General features: G+C 44.8%; 1 protein-coding gene across 1 annotated transcript; it reads right to left on the reverse strand.

The window, feature by feature from the left end:
• Positions 1-395: 395 nt before the first annotated feature.
• On the reverse strand, positions 396-5149 carry LOC112782382 (protein FAR1-RELATED SEQUENCE 5-like). Its single transcript, XM_025824740.3, has 5 exons — positions 4782-5149; positions 4304-4359; positions 3528-3678; positions 1076-3123; positions 396-887 (listed from the first exon to the last, which is right to left on the reverse strand). The coding sequence occupies exons 3-4, from the start codon at positions 3543-3545 to the stop codon at positions 1402-1404; spliced, it is 1740 nt and encodes a 579-aa protein (XP_025680525.1). The 5' UTR covers positions 3546-3678; positions 4304-4359; positions 4782-5149; the 3' UTR covers positions 396-887; positions 1076-1401.
• Positions 5150-22346: the final 17197 nt, after the last annotated feature.

Below are 22346 nucleotides of genomic sequence, written 5' to 3' on the forward strand. Positions count from 1 at the left end.
CTCCGCCACCTTCATGCGAAGTGAGATTCTATATCATCCACCACCTTCATGTAAATTGAGATTCTATATCCTCCACCACCTTCATGCAAATTGAGATGCAACAATGTCCTCACATGTTTTAACATATTGCATCCTTCCATGAACATCAAAACCAATTCATCATCATTCTCACATGACAAGTGGCGAGTTTTGGTATCACCATTTCCTTTATTCTTGACTTTAAGGATACATACTCACATTGCTTTATTCGTGTTTCCATTGGTCCTGGGCTAACAACTATATTTTTCCCTTTTATTTGGACCGTGTAACAAATTTTTTTCTAAAATTAGTGCGGTGCAAAAATACTCATGGCAATTTCCAACTATTAAGGCCTTTAGGGTTGGTCGATGGCCTTTAATCAGGAAGCAGGGAAAAACAATCTCCTGAGAAGTCCGGCTATATTAACATAGACTATCATGGAAAAATGGACTCAAGCCCACACTCCTCATCCACAAAAACAAAGGTGTCATGAATAACAGGCATGGAAAAAAAAAATATGGTTGTCACGGAAAGAAGAATCATAACAAAAATAAAGGAACACACCTCACACACACCTTGGCAACATTAGTTGAAATGTCTGTAACAAAAACTCTACTTTCAACCGTAAAAAGGATTTAAACTGAAAATAGTAATATATGTACATACAACACATATATCAACATCTCTTAGAATAAGATAAACTCTAGCTACAAGACAAAATATAAATTCATACAGGACCACATGCATAGTTGCCAGAACCCACATCAAAGCGCATTGATCTGCTTGGGGGACTATACGATTTCCCGAGTCCATCAAAACTGACTTAGGGGGGCGGCATCTTCGCCCTCCGGATGGCTCTGCTCGGCCTGCTATAGGTAAAAAGTAACAAAGTAAGTAAATCAATGCCAGGTTACCGTAGGGGGCACAAATATATAAAGCAACATGAGGTTTCTAGTTATTGAATGGTTGCATGACAGGCTTACAAGGTGCGAGTATATTATATGGCAACAAAAAAATACTACAGATAATTGAAAGGGAGATGTAAAGTCAGTCTAACCTCAACGCGTTGATGTTTTGTTCGGCCACTTGAGCGTTGTTGCCCTCGCTGCATACCCTGAGGCGTCCCATTTGGGCATCGAGTCCTTCGGTGACCAACTCATCCGCAGGTACTACATTTATGATGTTTCTTTCCCATTGTTGCCGACGGCTGGCTTAAACGACGGGTGCCCTTAGTTCTCACATGAATGGGGTCCTTCATGCCAACATCGGACACGGAAACAACGGTTTCCTCCGCTGTTCTTAGCCCGTGCTTCATCTCCAGTCGGAGGGCATCACTGAGTATCTTCTTCGAGTAATCCTTGAAGTCGTCATCGCTGAGACATGCTACCCGACCAAAACAGCTACAATGTGCACACACGGCAGACCAAATGATTCCATTCGCATGCAATCGCAACTGAATTTATTACTCGCCCTCTCCCACCTAACCTCCCAGGTTTGCTCGGGCCTTCTATATTTTTGAAGGATGTACACTTCTCCGCTATCACTAACATCGCAGTGGCAAATCTTAACTCGAACACATCTCCTAAGAGTTTCCCGATATCTGAAGAACATTTTACGGGTGTACTTTGTCCAACCCGACTTCTCAAGCTCAACAAATTCAGTTTGTAACACTGGGGTCCCGTACGAGGAACGAAAATCAAGCTCATCCTCATTATCATGCAAAAAATCTATGCACCTTTGGAAGTTTGTCACAAATTCAAGTATGCCATACCTACTCTCCACAAACCTACCAAGCTTCGCGTGAAGTGACTCGCAGCGAGACGTTGTGCGTATACCAGCAAAAAAGCGGCCTCTGATGTACGCAGTCGCCCAAGCATGCTTTCGCCGGTAGAGGTCCTTAACCCAATCGACTTCCCTTACCCCACATTCATCCAACATAGCATCCCAATGTGCCTCAAACTCATGAACCTCCAAGTCAGCAAGCATGCATTGCCTAAAAAGATGGGTGAAGCGTGGGTCGCATATGTTTGACGTGGCGTTCCGGAGAAGATGCCATGCACATAACCTGTGGTGGGCCTCGGGAAAGACCTCGTGAATAGCTATGCGCATCGCTGGATCTCCATCCGTGATGACCGCATTTGGGGGTTTTCCTTCCATGCATTCCAGAAACTTTTCTAATACCCAAATGTAGGACTCTTGTGTTTCGCACGATACCATTGCCGCCCCAAAAATACAGGTTTGATTGTGGTGGTTCACTCCTGAAAACACAACCACAAGGAGATTGTACTTGTTTCGACCATATGTGGCATCAAATGCAAGAACATCGCCGAAAATTCCATAATCCAGCTGACTACGGCCATCGCTCCAGAACAGGTCGCACATATTGTTGTCCTGCCCTAGCGTATACCTCCAGTACATCCTGTTATCCACACGAGCTACACCTTCCAAATAGCGAACTGCTGCATTAACATCCCCATTCTGCAAGCTTCTTTGCTTTCTAACCTCGTTATACATGTCTTGCTTAGTGAACCTGACGAGGTTAAAACCGCCAACCTGTGCGGCAAATGACTGATATATTTTTGGTATGCTTATACCCACCTCCCTCAAGCTAGTCAGATGAGCAATTTCAACATCAGATAGCCCCCTATGCGACCTCAAATAGTCAACATACTTCCCAGCTACGAGCTCATGGTTATGGTTGTCCAAAAACCGTGACACATACCACTTCCCACTGCCATCTTTTCGCTTAATTCTCATCTCAGCTAAGCAGCCACAGTGAGTCACTACCTTGTGTTCCCTCTTTCGATCAGCCATCTCCAACCATTTTTTATCACGAAACCCTTGCCTGTTGCACACGAACGTATACCTAACAATCTCTCCTACCTTGTTCGGTACCTTTTTCCCCTGCCTCGTGGCAAATCCCTTCAATCGGCTATAGCTGTTATAAAAACACCGTGCTTCTTCGGGAGTACAAAACTCCATTTGAAGGATATCTTCTACTTGGAGACCTTCCACCCCGTTCAATTCATGAAAAATCGGATCTGCCTTGCCTTCACATTCAGCTACAGTTTCTTCAGCTTCAATCCTCGTGTCATACACACCTTCCTGTAAATGCACCCAAAACAAGCATAACTCATGAATCCTACAGCCCACAGCTCACAGCAACAAACTTAACACCAAAACCATTCCCAAAACCATTCCCATGTATTATTATTTATATATTTAATAAACGTAACTTTACATTAATAAATACATTTGCGAGTATTAATTCACTACTTATTATGATTATCTTATCTTTGTTATATATATTTATCATGTGCCATGTATTCCATGGATTTGATTTTAATATATGTCTTTTATTTTATCAGTTATTTGTAATTAGCACGGTAATTAAATGCATGCATGTCTATCATACTTGAATGTATGACACAGATGAGCGGAAAAGATAGAGTGTTTACTGGAGAAGGGGAGCTGAGGAAAAAAAATGCCTTTAACCACAAACTAAGTACCTGTTCTTCGAAACCCATCGCCTCGAGGTCAGTCTAATGATCCCTGCTGGTCACCATCCACTCGCCTCCTTCCTGCATCGCCTATGCAACATGCCATTCCTCTTCCACCTCTATTCATACCTTTTGCCCGCATACACGTCTCTTACAAAATCTTATAAAAAAGTACTACAGATAATATAACAAGCTCATTTGGCAAAAAGTCATATATAACAATTTAAAGGAACCTATGTTCCACTCTTAATCCATTCACTGAATAATTTTTCAAATTTATCATGATGGACTTTTGCACTAACTAGAACAGTTCATCATCATCATAATTATTACTAATAATCGATTTTCTTTTTAAATTTTATTTTATGTTTCAGGCAACTTTTAAAGAATAAGATGGAAAAAAAAACTTTTTTATGGATAATTTAATTATTTAGATTAAAAAATTACTAAAAGATGTTGTTCTAATTTATATATTCAAGATTCTCAATCACTTATAATTTGAAAAATATCGCTTAGGATAATTTATAATATTTATCTTTACAGGAATTCATTTATTGTTATGGTAATAACAAAATATGAAAATATTGTGATACTTATAAATTTTGTTTTTTCATAATGCTTTTATGTATTTTTTATGTTAAAATTTTTGGCTCCCTAAACAAAATTTTTCAAGCTCTGCCACTATCCCGGTAGAAATTGTAATTTTCTCACCTAATTTTCCAATGGCAACAGGCTAACATGAACGTGAATGCAGAAGCTAATCACTTCCGTAAAAGAAGACTTACCAAATATAAAGATGAAGCTTTCAAGAGACTCAAACGCGCTTCTCTCGTCCCCAACGCTAAACAAAACACACCCGAACAAACTGACTAAAAACCAAATTCAAAGCTATTGTTACAGCAACAATTTCACCTCATTGATTATTTTCATCAACAAATTCGACTATCATAGTTTTTATCAGCAAAAATAATTTAGGAACGTGATTCTTTCAGCAAGATAGATTCCCAAATTCAAGGTGCAATTATCATAAAAACTTAAGTCAGTGATAATTTTCAGAAAAAAAAATTATCTAACTCATTACTAAGCAACACGGCAACAAATTCACAAGTACCCTAAGTGATAATCATTAATCAGAAACTAATTTCATCAACAAATTTAACATTCACTAACAAATTCAAGTTTCAGCCACAACAACAAACTACATTGATGTAATATGAATTACGGCAATAAATTTCAAAAACAGGAAAATTTGCTGCAACTCACCAAATCAAGTACCAGCTTCTCAAACGGCGAGGCTCCAAGTAGGAAGACGACAACGACGACCGGCACAGGGTCTTGCTACCTCATCTGCCGGCGAGGAGGACCACATCGAAGGCGTCCGTGTGAGTGCGAACGGTGACAACACATAGACTGGCGACGAGGACCAGCTCTGGGACCTGATTCTTCCGCCCGCAGCTACGACGCCCGCGGTGAAAGAGCGATCCCGCGTGCGATACGGTGGCGACGCAGAGCGCCGTGCACACAACCAATTGCAAGACCGCCACACGGAGACCACAAAGATTGGTTATGACGACCACAACGAAAGTGGTGACACCGACAGAAATTGTGCTTCACGGAGAGAGTCACGGGAAAGATACAAGCGACTCGGTTTGGCTTGGGGGTGATTGATCACCATTACATTAGGGCACACAGTGGGGACGTCAGGCTGGTTTTTGGTTTTGGGGGATTGTTTTACATGAAAACGACAACGTTTAAAATTTTTACAAACAAAATAAATATCACTACCGGGTCTGAGTTCTTTATTATTTAGTAATCCAAGTCCATCTAATATGTTTCTTGGGTTGGTAGATAAATGGCCCATCAGCTTCCAGCCATTAGAGCCATACATTCTCACCTCAGTTTTCTATTAGCTTCAATCATGAAGCACAAAGCCAATCTGTCATTTTCATAATTTTACTGTATAACTAAGGACATTTTAGATTTTCTATTCATCATTATATGATAAGGATTTGACTGCTAATCAGATCGTACTTGCTATATTGCTGTACCAAAAAAGTGATTGGTACATGTGAAAATTTTCCTATATTATTTATATTATTATTGTTCAATAATGTCACAATCAAGACTCCAAACTTCTAAATTGACTTTTACACTACTTTCCAATCAATCTAATTAACCATGCATTACGTACCAAACAAATAGTATATTTTAGCCCGCACGAAACTTCCTCTATCGACCTCTACATTATGCAGCCACCATATACTTTGTGATGTATGATTTTTAAAAAAATGGAATTATGCCAAGGGAATAATTATGATTAATATTCGAATAAATTTTGAGTCGGGATGATAAGTGGGTCAAAATTCACTGGTCTAGTCTGTGTAATTTACCTAAAAAAAATTGAATTCGGTTAAAAATTTAAAATTACCATAATTAAAAAATTTATTTAACTCGTACCGTCTAACATGCAAATTTTGAAGAGCTGGGGCAAAAAATTATATATATATATATATATATATATATATATATATATATATTGTTTTAATAATGTCATCTATTTTTCTTTTTACAAACTTATACAAAATGTAATGTAGAAAATATATAAAAAATGACATTGTCAAAAATACAAATTTGATTGATCATTGATTTTTTTTACATATAATTTTAAATGAGTGGTAGATAGATGGTGAACATGCTAATTACAATGATCAATTAGAAATAGCAGATAGTGGTCATACTATTTAATTGATCAATTATAAATGAAAAAATAGTACACATGCTATTTAATTAATTATTATAGTTATTATTTTTATTTCTTTTATAAGATCTTAAAAAAATTGAATAATACTACATATCCAAGTATTTTTGTTAATCAATTCTAATCAAGTTGATCTAACATCAACGAAAATCAATTATGAATAACATTATTCTATATTTTATTATCTAACTTAGTTAGACTTATTTATAAAAAAAATTTGAATATGTAACATTACTAAAAAACAATTAAAAATATAAATATAAATCAAATAAACTCCATGTTTTTAAATAAACTCGATGTTTTTAAACCTGTGTTAAAAATAATTATTTTTACTGAATTAGATACATAATACAAAAATATTTTACAATAACAACACATCAAAATTAAATTTATTAAAAAAATATTTCTTAAGTTCTTCCATATAAATATTACGCATCTAACTATTGATCTTAAAGGATATATCACTTAGGAACAGATTTACATTGATAAACAATATAACTGATAGATAAGTTGTTGTACAAGATGTCTCTGGTACGGGTTGAGAGATGGATCGAGAACTTGCGGGTTGAGGCAGATGCCGGATCACTTGACTGGAGCAATGGGGGAGGTACCTGCAAAGACATTCCGACGCTCAAGTCAGAATGGATCTAAGAGGTATAAGGTGTGAGGAATGAATGAATACCTGGAGGGACCTGGGTCCTCTATTTATAGGTGATGGTAGTTATCTTATCTTATCTTATTTGGTTAAGATAAGGGAGACGTTTGAATTTGAAAGTTGGTTAGGAACTCTAGAGGGCCGGTTCCGGACCTTCTAGAAGGGCGAAGCGGGTCTGACCCAGGTAACCGGGTTCGGGGACCATTCCGGGCGTAGGATCCGTGGGTCGGATCCGTAACAGTTGCCCCCGGAGCGAGAGAGTGAGGGTGCTCGGTCTCATCGCTGGAGGAACCTTTTCCTCGCCGTTTATGGTTTGGCAAGGAGATTATTTATTTGGTTTTTTCAGTCGAGGTCGAGGATTTGGGGAGTTCCTGGCCGTTTCATGGTCAGGCGAGGAGCACGTTGTTTGGGCGTCTCATCACATGCTGGGTTTGATGACCGTTCTGAAGAAGGGCCCGGAGATCGGGTCTGGAGCAGTTGTCCCCGGAGCATGAGAGTATGCTTTCTTGGTCTCAATGCTAAGTCGTTGGGGAGTCCGATTCTCTGTAGTTTGGGAGACTGTGAGGGTCCTGAAAAGGGCGTGACATCATCCTGAATTTATTGGTAGGATGTTGGTTAGTCTGGCTTTCCGCAAGTTGGAAGACCGTCAGCTCATGCTTGTTTTGTGTGGCCTTTTTTGGGTTATTATTGTGAACTTATTTTAGGCCTCTTGGTGGGCCGATTTCAAGACTTTGTTTATTTAGCTTATTTGGATTTCCGTTTTGTTGGCTTTGTGGGTGATCGATTCACGAGTCACTATTTTGTTATTTGGATATCCGTTTTGTTATTTGGATATCTGTTTTATTGGCTTTGGGGTGATCGATTCCCGGGTAGCCGTTCACTTATTTGGATATCCGTGGGTAATCGATTCCCGTGTAGCCGTTTACTTATTTGGATATCCGTTTTGTTATTCGGATATTCGTTCTGTTATTTGGATATTTGTTTTATTGGCTTCAGGGTGATCGATTCCCGGGTAGCCGTTCACTTATTTGGATATCCGTGGGTAATCGATTCTCGTGTAGCCGTTTGGATATCCGTTTTGTTATTCGGATATCCGTTTGTTGGCTTATGGGTGATCGATTCCCGGGTAGCCGTTCGGATATCCGTTTTGTTATTCGGATATCCGTTTGTTGGCTTATGGGTGATCGATTCCCGGGTAGCCTTTTCACTTATTTGGATATCCGTTTTGTTATTCGGATATTTGTTTTATTGGCTTCGGGGTGATCGATTCCCGGGTAGCCGTTCACTTATTTAGATATTCGTTTTATTGTTTGGATATCCGTTTTGTTGGCCTCGGGTAATCGATTCCCGTGTAGCTGTTTACTTATTTGGATATCCGTTTTGTTATTCGGATATCCGTTCTGTTATTTGGATATCTGTTTTATTGGCTTTGGGGTGATCGATTCCCGGGTAGCCATTCACTTATTTGGATATCTGTGGGTAATCGATTCCCGTGTAGCCGTTTGGATATTCGTTTTGTTATTTGGATATCCGTTTGTTGGCTTCTGGGTGATCGATTCCCGGGTAGCCTTTTCACTTATTTGGATATCCATTTTATTATTTGGATATCCGTTTTGTTGGCCTTGGGGTAATCGATTCTCGTGTAGCCATTTGCTTATTTGGATATCCGTTTTGTTGGCCTTGGGGTGATCGATTCCCGTGTAGCCGTTTACTTATTTGGATATCTGTTTTGTTGGCCTCGGGGTAATCGATTCCCGTGTAGCCGCGTTTGGTTTGTGCCGTCGGACGGGAAAATACTTTTAAGAAAATGAATTCCATTTATGGTTTGGGCCTCGTTAAAACCTCCCAATGTGGGTAGGAAAGAGTGCCCAGTAAGAAAATATACGATTAAACGACTTAAGCAATAAATGCAAGTAAAAAAGGCAAAATATAAAGGGTAAAGAGATAGTCTTAAACGACCTCAATCTTGTTGCTTTGGAAGGATGTTTCTACATATAGTAGCACCGTAAGTTGGTGGAATTTCAGGATCTTGGAAGCTTGGTCCCGTCTAGTCTTTCGAGCATGTAGGCTCTTTTTTCGATTACCGTCTTAATTTGGTAGGGACCTCCCAGTTGGGTGTGAGCATCCCTTCTCCGGGAGTGGGTGGACCGATATCGTTTTGTCGTAAGACGAGGTCTCCTGGTCTAAAGTCTCATCGTACCGTGCTGCCATTGTACCTTAGATTTATTCTTTGTTTTATGGCTAGCTCCCGTAGGTGTGCTATGCTCCTGACCTTGTCTGCAAGGTCCCACTCTGCCTCTTTGTCGTTTCCTCGCACGGTTCTGCGCGGACTTTGGTCTTGGCGTGCATCGAGGTCAGCGAGGAAGATGCCTGCCGTATCTCGGGATCTCTTGCGGAGGGTCGAGCTGGTGTTCTCACACTCTACCGCGACTTTCCGGTCTCTGTGTATTGTGCCGATAGTGCCGTCATCGGCTTGGAACTTCATGAGTAAGAATTTGGTGAAGATGACCGCCAAGAGGTTGTTAATGGTCTTTCTCCCGAGGATGATGTTTGTAGGTGGTGGAGTTCTTGAGAATGACAAATTCGGAGATGATGGTCTTTCTTTGGTTCCCGGCTCCGATGGTGAGGGGAAGTGTGATGGTGCCGTCCGGTTGAAGGAAGTTATTCCCGAGCCCGGTTACCCCATTATGGTGGGTTTGTAGGTTTTCGTTTCGGAGCCCGAGTTTGTCGAAGGATCCCCTGAAGAGGATGTTGGAATCTGCTCATGTGTCGAGTAGTATTCTTCTGACCAGTCCGGTTCCTATCTTTGCGGAGATAACGAAGGGGTATCTTTTGCCGAGGTGCCGTATTGGCAGTCCTCGGGGGAGAATGTTATCGCATTATTGGTGATGATTATCGGGGTTTGGTTTCTGACTGCCAGGACCTTGAGGTTCTTTTTTAGTGCCGATTTGGACTTTTCCGGCTTATCCTTGCTTGTTATGACGTTGACGACTATGGTCGGGTCTGTTTCTGGATTTTCCCGAGGGGCTTGTCTTTGTGTCCTTGGGTTGCGTCCTTCCCTCTCTGGTGATCTGTCTCTTTCTGTGCGCTTCGACTCCCTGATAATCTTGGCGAACTCGGAGAGCTTGCCGTCTCGTATGGCTTGCTCCAGAGCGTCTTCTAAGTCGATGCAGTGCTGTGTTTTGTGTCCGTATCCTCGGTGGTAGTCACAATATAAATTCTTGTTGCCGCCCGTTCTTTCTTTAAGATGTCGGGCCTTCGGAAGGACGCCTCGGTCAGCTATTTGGTGGTAGATCTCGGTGATGGGAGCTAACAAGAGGGTGTAATTTGAGCATTTGTCGGTTTGGAATGTTCCTTTTGGTTTTCTCTTGGTGGGGTGTTTTGGCGAGGTGCCGTAGTGCTGTTCTGCCGTTTATTGGCCACCACGACTTGGCTCACCTCCTCATCGTTTATGTAATCCTTAGCGACGCTCTGAATCTCGTGCATAGTCTAGACTGGCTTCGCGGTGAGATACTTTCAGAAGTCCTAATTCATAAGTCCATTGGTCAGGCAGAGGCTCGCGACTGAGTCCGTGAGTCCGTCGACCGTCAGGTATTTTCTCATAGATTCGTCTTGTCTTTGGGTAATTCTGAGCAAGCTAATGGGGTGTTTAGCTTTGGTGATTTTGATAGTGAACTGGGCCATGAAATTTCTGGTGATATCATGGAAGCTGGCTATGGACCCGTTTGGGAGGGAATTGAACCATTTGATCGCAGGGCCAGCTAAGGTTATCGAGAAGGCCTTACACTGGATCATGTCGGCGACTCCTTCCAGGTTCATCCTGGCCTCGAAGGCCGTTAGGTGTTCCCGGGGATCGTTGGTCCCGTCCTATTTCATGTCAGTGGGCTTGTTGAAGTCCTTCAGGAGTTTGGCTCTCAAGGATTTTTCTGTGAACGAGATGGCTTCCATTATCACGCGCATGTTTCCTGCTCGTTTGGCCTCCCGATGGTGCCGTCGGTCGTTTTCTCCGCGTAGGTGTTTCGGGTCTAGGGAAATGCTGCGATCGTGCTGTTTGCAGTGTTGTTGCTCAAGGGGCCTGGTGTTCCTGGTATCGCGAAGAGATTAGGTCCTGGAGGTCGCTTGGCTTGTATGCTCCGGGTGGTACCGTTCTTTGGGTGTGACTCGGCCTTTGAGGTTTTGCACCCTGAGGCACAACTCTTGGATTATCTGGACCGCCTTCTCTCCCAGGCCATCGGGTGGCCGGGCTTCAGTGGGAGGACGGTTGTCCTCTCTTGGTTGTTGCTGGGTTGGGGTTGGTTGGCGATGTGCCGCATTTATTATCCTCCCGTGGGTGGGAGGAGTGTTATCTTGGAGTTCGGGAGTTGGGCTTTGTGGGTTTGAGTTGGGGTGTCGGGTGGAGGATTGCTCCTCGAGGTTCTCCGTCATGCCGCCACGATTTGGCTATTCCCCATATCTGTGCAAGAACCTTGAGAACTTTCTTGATCTATTGGCTCCTGAGAGGTCTGAGCTTGGCCACGGTGGTAGCATTTAAGGAGGTCGTTCATGATGAGCTTCCTTATGAATTTTCAGTAAGGTCCGAAGGGGGATCATGGCGACAGAGTTGTCACAGGTGAGGCGGCGGATGACAGAGGTTTGGAACCTAGTGTTGAAAGAGGTGACTTCGTGAGTTTGGAGGAAGAGCTTGAAGAGTTCAAAAGAAGAAGCAACCTCGGTGGGCATGGAGCCGAAGTAGAGGGAGAAGATGGGGCCATGGCGCTTGGAGAGACGGATGAGGGAGTGGTGAATGAGAGGGTCCAAGAGGTGGAGGTGTCCCACTAAAGGGAGGCGAGACTTTGGGCTCAGAGGATTTGGAATTTCACCGTTGGAGTAGGGCGAGGGTGCATAAAGATTGTTATCACTAAGAAGGTAATTGCACGTAACATTGTTCCTTTGGGATTTTGCCGTTGGAATAGGGCGAAGGTGTGTTATCGCTGCAAAGGTGATGCAAGTTAAGGAAACATTATTCCTTTGGGATTTCGCCGTTGGAGTAGGGCGAAAGGGTGCATAAATATGCAAAGGTGATGGAAGTTAAGGAAAAATTATTCCTTTGGGATTTCGCCGTTGGAGTAGGGCGAAGGTGTGTTATCCCTGCAAAGGTGATGCAAGTTAAGGAAACATTTATTCCTTTGGGATTTCACTGTTGGAGTAGGGCGAAAGGGGTCTGACCCGGGTAACCGGGTTCGGGGACCATTCCGGGCGTAGGATCCGTGGGTCGGATCCATAACAGTTGTGTATAAGTTTTTGGTTGTAATGAATATTATAGCTGAAGTTTAATTAACTGTGAAGTTATAATATATTTTTATTTACAGTTTTAACTTTTAACTCTAAAATTACTTGCTCTATTTGAGTGAATTGAGGACAATCTAGTCAAAAATCATTACAAATTTCTATTGCATTATGAAGAGTACTACGAAATAATAAGGAAAAATTTAAGATTTCATTTGGTAGTTAAAAATTTATAAATATTCGTTCATATTCTCTACGAGTATCACCATAAACACTGCAAATAAATATTTATGAATCAAATATGCAAGCTCTTGTGGCAATGATAAAGAAGAAGGTGACCAAAAAAATAAAGGTTGGGTCAGAAAAAAGTTCTGAAGCCTGTGATAAAATTAAAAATAGGAATCCATTTAATGGCAAAATTTTATAAACTTTTTTTTATGCATAATATAAATTAATTCATCGTAATTTTGTTTTCTATTATGGTATCAAAAGTAGTTTAAAAAATTAACATGATAACAGTTTACACAGGATCGAACTCTTGACTTTTTAGATTTAAGGTTCTAATATTATGTCATCATACCACTTATCCCAGAAGCTTACGCTGATGAAAAAAGATAACACTAATGGTTATATCTCTAATACTCCCTAAACTTTTATTATACGCATTGTACAAATATTTCATTGGCTCTCCATACTTTTCCTTATGATTAATATTCCAATGAATTTTGAGCCTTGCTTGATGAGTGGCCTTAACTTTCTTTATCGGATTCAAAATTGAATGAAACCTATGGAAAATAATGGTGTAGTTGGAGAGATAATAATTATTGATAGAAATATATTTTAATAAAGCCACAGAATGAGCTATTTCTGTTTTCCACGTATATATTCAATTTCAAACCGTGTATAGACTCTAGCTACCTATAATCTTAATATATATCTGTACGAGAAGTCTCTGATACGGGTTGAAGGGTGGATCGGGAACCTGCGGATCGGGGCTGAGGCCGGATCGATTGACTGGAGCGATGGGGGGAGGTACCTGCAAAGACACTCCGACGCTCAAGTCAGAATGGATCTAAGAGGTGAAAGGTGTGAGGAAAGAGTGAATACCTGGGGGGACCTGGGTCCTTTATTTATAGGCGATTGGTGATTATCTTATCTTATCTTGTTTGGCTAAGATAAGGGAGACTTTGAATTCGAAAGTCGGTTAGGAACTCTAAAGGGCCGGTTCCGGGCCTTCTAGAGGGGCGAAACGGGTCGGACCCGAGTAGACGGGTTTGAGGACCATTCCGGGTGTAGGATCCGTGGGTCGGATCCGTAACAGTTGCCCCCGCAGTGGGAGAGTGAGCGAGATCGGTCTGTCACTGGGAGACGTTTGTTTTCGTTGTGGGCTCAATTTTTTCTCGGGTGCCCGTCTGGTTCCTTCGAGATGAGGTCGACGTCTTTGGTTTCGTTTCGTGGAAGATTCGTCTGACCGTTTAGGTCTGACGTGACTCTTCCATATCAGTCGCGCCTGTTGCATTCTTCGAGGCGTCACTTTTTTCGATGGGGGTATTTATTGCGAGCCGCGTTTTTTCTTTTTTGCCCTCGCATTTGCTTTGCTTTCCGGGGGTATTTTCGTCGTTTTACCTTTTCAAAAACCGTTTTGGTTTTCCTTCTTCAGTTCCCTCGTTTTGCTTTATTTCTCTATTGCTTCTTTTTCCAATCAGAGCATTTTCCATTCTCCATTTCACATTCTGTGGTTTCGATTCTCCTTCTGTGGCATTTTTCCTTCGGGTTTACTTCCTTCGATTTATCAGGTTGGTATTTCTCTGTTTCTTTTTGTTTCTTCTGCTTTGTCTTTCGCTGCATTTTGCTTTGTTTTTGCTAAGTGTAGCTTTAGAGTAGTTTTATGGTGTTTGTGGTAGATAGTTCTGTTGGGTCTCATAAGGGGGCGAGTGCCACCGTATAATTGGTGGTGTGTGGGGGTGGTGTTTGTTTTTGGTTTCGTCTGCCGTTTTCTGCCGTGAGATTTGGCTGACGGTGGTGCTCGTCGATATTTTAGGTATGGCTCGCCGAAGGACGGAGGGTGTGAGGGCTCCGGTGGCCCCGGCGGGGGGTATCCCTGATCTTTTTTCTTGGGTCACTAGTGATGTCTGGGGGACGCTGTCGCGGATGACGGAGGCGGACCTCCAACGGCTCCGCGATGAGGGGGCTGTTTGTGGGGGTGGCAATGCTGAACGCCACTATGAGCTTTCTCTTCCTGGGGTTTACGAGAGGGTTTGCTATACCAATCTCGACTCCCCGACTGTGCCGGATTGGATGTGGGTGTACGAGGCGATGTTTACCCGGCTTGGCGTTCGGCTTCCCTTTACCCATTTTGTTCAGCAGTTATTGAGCCGGTGCTCCGTGGCGCCGTCCCAGCTGCATCCGAATAGCTGGGCGGCGATACGGTCTTTCGAGCTTGTTTGTGACTATTTGGAGCTTCCTGCCTCGGTAAACGTCTTCCTTTTTCTCTTCTTGTGTACCCTTCCGACTAAGGAGGGGAAGCACAAGAAGGGATATGTGTCTTTTAGAGCTCAGCCGCATCGTCGAGTCTTCGGGTTGTATGAAGACTCTTTTCATGGTTTTAAGAGTGGGTATTTTAAGGCTCGTCCCATAAGGGGGCATCATCCTTTTTGGCTGACATTGGAGGGTGAGCGTCGGTTCCCCACCTATTGGAACTTTAAGGCGGGGCCGTCGGTGTTTACTCGGGTTTCAAAGGAGTTCCTGTCCCAGGAGGAGCGGGATGTCGCTCTTGTTCTGTGGCAGTTGTTCGGAGAGCGTCCTCTTAATCCTCGGGATGTGATGGGTGATCCGGTTGCTTGTCGGTCGTATGTTGGTGTGTGTCTGTTCTTTTCTTTGGTTTTTATGCTTGTTTTCCCATTTTTGTAACTTGGGATTTTTGTTTTCTTTCAGTTGAGATGGCTGGTGGTTTGACTTCCTTGGCGCGTTTGAAGGCGGCGATGGCCCAAGAGGAGGGGTCGTCGTCCCCGGCTACTCCTGTTTCTAACCCCGTCGTGGGGTCGCGGGCCGTTTCTCAAGAGGTGGTTTCCTCGGGTGTGCAGGCCGATGCCCAGGTTTCTCCTGGCCCTACGAACTCGCCTGAGGTTGTCGTGGTAACGGCCGCTGAGGCTTCTCGGAAGAGGAGGAGACTTGAGGAGCCGAGCAGCGAGACCTTTGAGGAAGAAGGTTTGGTGCCCAGTGTGATGGACCGACGTTTCGATGCCCCAGGGTTTATTGATCAACACTTGATGCCTGGAACGGAGCCGTTTTTTGATGGCTGCAACGTTTCGTTCCAGGCTAAGTCGATGTATCGTGCCCTTCTCCGATCTGCCGTCGTTGTTCAGAAAGCCGAACCCGTGATGGCTCAGGTTGGCTTGTTGGATAAGAAGCTCCGTCATTCCCAGGCTGAGGTGGCTAAGCTGAAGGAGGAGCTCGAGGCTGCCGGGATTGCGAGGGAGAAAGCGGTGAAGTCTTCTGAGGAAGCCGGGGCGGAGATTCTTCGACTTTCCGGGGTTGAGACTTCGCTTCTTTCTCAATTGGCGGAGGAGCGGCAACGGGCTTCCGATGCGGGTTCTCAGGCGGTTGTGCTTCTCAGCGAATTAGAGGCTTTGAAGGCCGAGGTCGCTGCCTTGAAGAGGGAGAAGACGGAGTTGCTAGCTGATGCAAAGGATGCAATTGCGGCTACCGAGGAGACGATGAGGGCTCAGGCTTTAGTGTTGGCTCCTGGTGCGGATGTGTCCGTGATGGGGGCCTTCAAGACTGTTCGTGATGGCCATATCGTTGACCTCGAGTAGCTTCTATCTTTATCTCTTTGGATTTTTCTTTAAACTTGTGTTTTGAATATTTTTGGATGGCCAAGGGCCGTGTATTTTGGGATTTCGGAACACCGTATTTTCGTTTTAATAGTGTTTATTGGCCGTCCGGGCCTTTTTGTATGTTCCGTTGTTTATAGTCTTTGGGCCGTCCGGGCCTATCGTATATTCCGCTATTTTGTGTGTATTTTATTTGTTCCTTCGGACCGTCGTTTGGTCGTGTTTTTTCGTGGATATCCGCGTGCTTGGGCCAGGGGGTGATCAGTCCCCCAGTTGTGGCTGTGTTTTTGTTCCGTATTTGGGACACTTGGGAAAATAGAAATAGCTATTAATGGAATATTTATTGATGGTTGGGCCTCGTTAAAACCCTCCGTTAACGGCGGGAAAGAGTACCTGAGATTAAAACTTAGATGAGAAATCAAAAAACTTTAGGAATCGTAATCTGGGAGGAGAAGTACTAAAAACAAAAAATAGAAAAAAAGGGGCGACCTATTTAGGTCGGTCTAGGCGTAGTATCGTCGCAAGTTGGCGGCGTTCCATGTCCTCGGGACTTCGTCGCCGTTGAGCCGTTCAAGTTTGTACGCTCCTTTTCCGATTACAGCCTTGATTCTGTATGGTCCTTCCCAGTTGGGGGTGAGCTTCCCTTCTCCTGGGGTCGGGGGACCGATATCGTTTCGTCGTAGGACGAGGTTGTCGGCCGCGAATTCTCGTCGGATGACGCCGTGATTATATCTTAAGTTGATTCTTTGTTTGAGTGCTAGCTCTTTGATGTGAGCTATGCTTCTCTCTTCGTCAATGAGGTCTCGTTCTGCTTCTTCGTCGTTACCTCCGACCGTTTTCCTGGGGCTTGGGTCTCCGATTTCTACTGGGATGACTGCTTCTACGCCGTATGTTAGTCGGAAAGGTGTTTCCCCCGTGGTCATTTGGGGTGTTGTTCGGTATGACCATAAGACCGATCCTAATTCGTCTGCCCACAGTCCTTTGGCTTCGTCGAGCCGTTTTTTGAGTCCTTTGACGATTATTTTGTTTGTGGATTCCACCTGTCCGTTTGTTTGGGGGTGTTCCACCGAGCTGAAGCGATGGGATATGTGTAATCCTTCTAAGAACTCTCTGAATTTTTTGTCGGCAAACTGGGTTCCGTTGTCCGAGATGACGACCTCGGGGATCCCGAAACGGGTGATGATCTGCCGCCAGACGAATTTCTGGCATTGGGTCGCCGTTATAGAGGCCAGAGGTTCGGCCTCGATCCATTTGGTGTAGTAATCTATGGCGACAATGAGATATCTGAGTTGGCCGGGTGCTATAGGAAAGGGTCCGACGAGGTCGATTCCCCAAGTGCCGAATGGCCGTTCTGCCGATATGGTGCTGAGTTGGTGTGGGGCGGCTTGGTGGATATTGGCGTGCCTCTGGCATTTGTCGCAGTTTTTTACTAATTGTATGGAGTCTCGAATAATTGTAGGCCAGAAGTAGCCTGCCCTAATGACTTTTTGGGCTAATGTTTTACCTCCGACATGGTGACCGCAGCAACCTTCGTTGATTTCACGGAGTATATACTCCGTTTCTCCGGGTTCGACACATTTGAGCAGGGGTTGTGAGAATCCGCATTTGTAAAGTTGCCCTGCGACGATGGCGTAGTTGGCGGCTTCCCTTTTTATTCGTTTTTCCTCTTTCGGGTCTGGCGGCAAAGCTCCGTCGAGGAGGTACTGTAGGATAGGGTAGGTCCAGGATTCCTGGTTCGAGGATGTCAGATGAGCGTTGGTTGTTGTTGACACGGAGGGCGATCTAACGACTTCCTGGATTAGCGATTTGTTACCGTGTCCTGGTTTGGTACTGGCTAGTTTGGAGAGTAGGTCTGCCCTAGCATTTCGTTCCCTGGGCACATGTTGTATGGTAACGTGCTCGAATCCTTCTTTCAGTTTGTTAACCTTGGTGAGGTATTGCTGGAGTAGGGGGTCTCGTGCCTGGTAGTCTCCGTTAACTTGGGAACTGACTACCTGTGAATCGGTATTTATTTCTAGGACCTTTACTCCGACTTCCCGGGATAGGGTTAGTCCCGCCAAGAGGGCTTCGTATTCTGCTTGGTTGTTTGATACTGAAAATTCGTATCGTACCGACTGTTCGATCGTGATCCCGTTTTGGTTTTCGAGTATGACTCCGGCGCCTCCGTAGGTGGAGTTTGACGAGCCGTCGACGTGTAGTTTCCATGATTCGGGGGTGAGCTTTCCCGGAGTCATCTCGGTGATGAAATCGGCCATGGCTTGTGCTTTGATTGCATTTCGGGGTTCGAATTTGATCTGGAATTGAGATAGCTCGATGGACCATGCTAGCATTCTTCCTGCTCGTTTTCACGGATGAGTGCTGCTGCAAGTGCCTCTTCCGTTATGGAGAGGTACAGGTAAAGTGTTTCCCCTGTTTGGGGTTTGGCGAGGATTGGTGGTTCCGCTAGGACCCTCTTGAAGTGTTGGAATGCTTCTTCACATTCCGTCTCCCATTTAAAAGGGGCTCCTTTCTTCATTAGTTTGAAGAAAGGGATCGCTTTTTGAGCCGATGCCCCGAGAAAGCGCGATAATGCCGTCAGTCGGCCGGTGAGCTTTTGGATGTCTTTAAGGTTTTTGGGGCTTGTCATCTCGAGGACGGCGCGACACTTCTCCGGGTTTGCTTCAACTCCGCGTTGCGTAATCATGAAGCCGAGGAACTTCCCTGCCTCCATTCCGAAGGCACATTTTGCCGGGTTGAGTCGTATTTGGTGCTTTCGTAGGGTGTTCATTATGACCTTGAGGTCGTCGGTTAGTTGTTCGCCGGATTCAGTCTTGGCGAGCATGTCGTCTATGTAGACTTCTAATTTGTTTCCGGACAGGTCTCGAAAAATCTTGTTAACGAGTCTTTGATAGGTGGCTCCAGCATTTTTCAAGCCGAAGGGCATTACTGTGTAGCAGTATGTCCCGTCCGGGGTGATGAACGCTGTTTTCTCTTCGTCTGGTCGGTGCATCGGAATCTGGTTGTAGCCGGAATATGCGTCCATGAAGCTGAGGTATCGGTGGCCGGATGCAGCGTCTACCAATCCGTCGATGTTTGGTAGGGGAAAGGCATCCTTTGGGCAAGCTTTGTTGAGGTCCGTGTAATCGACGCACATTCGCCATTTCCCGTTAGATTTTTTCACTAGTACGACGTTGGCTAGCCAGGTCGTGTAGGGGAGTTCCCGGATGAAGTTGGCTTCGAGTAGGGCTTTAACTTGTTTTTTGACTTCGGTGGCTCGGTCTGATGACATTTTTCGTCTCCTTTGTGCCACTGGTTTAGCTTTGGGGTCCACGGCTAGACGGTGGGACATTAGGTCGGGGTTTATTCCCAGCATATTGGCTGGTGTAAATGCAAACAAGTCTCTGTTCTGTTTCAGGAGTTGGGAGAATTCTTCTTTAAGATCGTATGGGAGGTTCCTATTAATGAAGATGTATTCCTCTTTGGTTGGCCCTATTTGTAGCTTTTCCATGTCTCCTTCTGGTTCTGGCCTGGGTTGGCCGTCTTGTCGCGCATCTAGGTCGGCTAAGAATACTCCGACTGCATCTCGAGATTTTTTCCTTAGGGCTAGGCTGGTGTTGTCGCATTCGGCTGCGACCTCTCGGTCCCCGTGGATAGTACCGACTGAGCCGTCGTCGGTTCTGAACTTCATGAGGAGGTATTTGGTAAAGATGACTGCAGAGAAGTCGTTGATTGTTTTTCTTCCGAGAATCACGTTATAGGCTGTGGAGTCTTTTAGAACTACGAATTCAGATAGGATTGTCTTTTTCTGGTTGCTTGTTCCTATGGTGATGGGGAGGGTAATTGAGCCATCTGGTTTGAGAAAGTTGTCCCCGAGTCCCGTGACGCCGTGGCGGTGTGTTTGGAGGTTGTCGTTGTGGAGTCCGAGTTTATCGAAGGCTCTTCGGAAGAGGATGTTCGAATCTGCCCCGGTGTCTACCAGTATCCTTCGTACTAGGCCTGTTCCGATTCTAGCGGAGATGACGAAGGGGGCATCTTCGGCTGAGGTGCCGTGTTGGCAGTCCTCTGGTAAGAACGTTATCGTATTGTCGGCCACGGGGATTGGGGCTTGGTTTCTGACAGCCATTACCTTGAGGTCTTTCTTCATTGTTAGTTTTGACTTGCTCGATACGTCCTTGCCTGTGATGACATTTACTATGATGGTCGGATCTTCTTCTGGGCTTTCCCTGGGGGGTTGCTTTTGGGTTCTCGGGTTACGCCCTTCTCTTTCCGGCGACCTGTCTCTCTCCGCGTGTCTCGGTTCTCTGATGATTTTGGCAAATTCTGAGAGTTTTCCGTCTCGTATGGCTTGTTCAAGGGCGTCTTTAAGGTCGAAACAATCTTGTGTTTTGTGACCGTAACCTCGGTGGTATTCGCAGTAGAGGGTTTTGTTGCCTCCTGTCCTTTCTTTGAGTTGTCGGGCTTTCGGAATGATGCCTCGATCTGCTATTTGGTGGTATATCTCAGTAATTGGGGCTGTCAGGGGCGTGTAATTAGAGAATTTGCCTATTCTCGGTGGTCGGCTGGTGGGTCTGGGGTGGTCCCGTTGATTCTCTTTGGGTGTTGGGTTATGACGAGGAGCCGAGTTGCCGTGTTGAGTGTTGCCGTGCTGCCGCTTGTTGGCAGCGACGACCTGGCTGACTTCTTCGTCATTGATGTAGTCTTTGGCGACGTTCTGGATCTCATGCATGGTCCATACCGGTCTGGTGGTGAGGTGTTTGCGAAAATCTTCGTTCATTAGCCCATTGGTCAGACAAAGGCTTGCGACGGAATCCGTAAGTCCGTCGACCGTTAGGCACTCGTCGTTGAAGCGGTCGAGGTATTTTCTTGTGGATTCTTCTTGTTTTTGTGTGACTCCTAGTAAGCTGATGGGGTGTTTGGCTTTAGTGATCCTAGTAGTGAACTGGGCCATGAACTTTCGTGTTATATCGTGGAAACTGGCTATGGATCCGTTTGGGAGGGCGTTGAACCATTTGATCGCTGGCCCGGCAAGGGTTACCGGGAAGGCTCTGCATCGGACCGCGTCGGCTGCTCCTTCTAGGTTCATTCTGGCTTCGAAAGCCGTTAGATGTTCTTGGGGATCCTTAGTTCCATCGTACTTCATATCGGTAGTTTTGTCGAAGCCTTTGGGGAGTTTTGCTCTTAGGATTCTTTCTGTAAAGGGTGTAGCTCCCATTATTATATGGTCGTTTCTCGTGTGCTTGGTGTTTCGGTCCCTTCGATCTTCGTCTGAGTAGTGTTGATAACTCAGATCTCGGGAAGCGCTGCAGTTATGTTTCTTGTTGTATCGCCGTTCTGGCAATTTCTCGTGTCTGTGGTCACGTGAGGTGCTGCGACCGTCTCTTCTGTCGTGTCGTCGGGTTGGCGACCTACCGCCGTGAGACCTTGATCTGGAGGTTGCATGGCTTCCGTGTTCGTTGTTGTGTTTTTCTTTATTGATCATCTTGCCTTCGAGTTCCTGGACCCGGAGGCAGAGATCCTGGATGATCTGCGTCGCTTTGTCCCTAGCTTTCTCAGGATGTCGTTGGTCCGTGACGCCGTGGTCGTTCGCGTGTTGGACAGTACTCGCTATTCTTGCTTGGTTTGTGACCTCTCGGTGCTCTGGGGTTGGGTTAAGCGGTTGGGAGTCATCCTGGCTTGAGGGGGTTTCCTCTAGGACGTCCCCCATCCGGCTCGGCTGGCGCAGGTTCCCCACAGACGGCGCCAATGTACGAGAAGTCTCTGATACGGGTTGAAGGGTGGATCAGGAACCTGCGGATCGGGGCTGAGGCCGGATCGATTGACTGGAGCGATGGGGGGAGGTACCTGCAAAGACACTCCGACGCTCAAGTCAGAATGGATCTAAGAGGTGAAAGGTGTGAGGAAAGAGTGAATACCTGGGGGGACCTGGGTCCTCTATTTATAGGCGATTGGTGATTATCTTATCTTATCTTGTTTGGCTAAGATAAGGGAGATTTTGAATTCGAAAGTCGGTTAGGGACTCTAAAGGACCAGTTCCGGGCCTTCTAGAGGGGCGAAACGGGTCGGACCCGAGTAGACGGGTTTGAGGACCGTTCCGGGTGTAGGATCCGTGGGTCGGATCCGTAACAATATCTAATCTTAATATATATATTATGAATGATGACTTGAATAAATTATGTCACTCCTTGTTAGCTTGTTAATTAGCCATTAGGTTATAATTGCCTAAGTATATTGAAAAGATTTTGATATGGTTAATTAAAACATTGATTAAATTGTGAGTCTTATTTAGGATCAAACTTTGAAATTATATATATTGATGTGAACATCATACATACATTATA

This window comes from Arachis hypogaea, chromosome 20, assembly GCF_003086295.3.
Source record: "Arachis hypogaea cultivar Tifrunner chromosome 20, arahy.Tifrunner.gnm2.J5K5, whole genome shotgun sequence".
In the NCBI taxonomy this organism is placed as follows: Eukaryota; Viridiplantae; Streptophyta; class Magnoliopsida; order Fabales; family Fabaceae; genus Arachis; species Arachis hypogaea.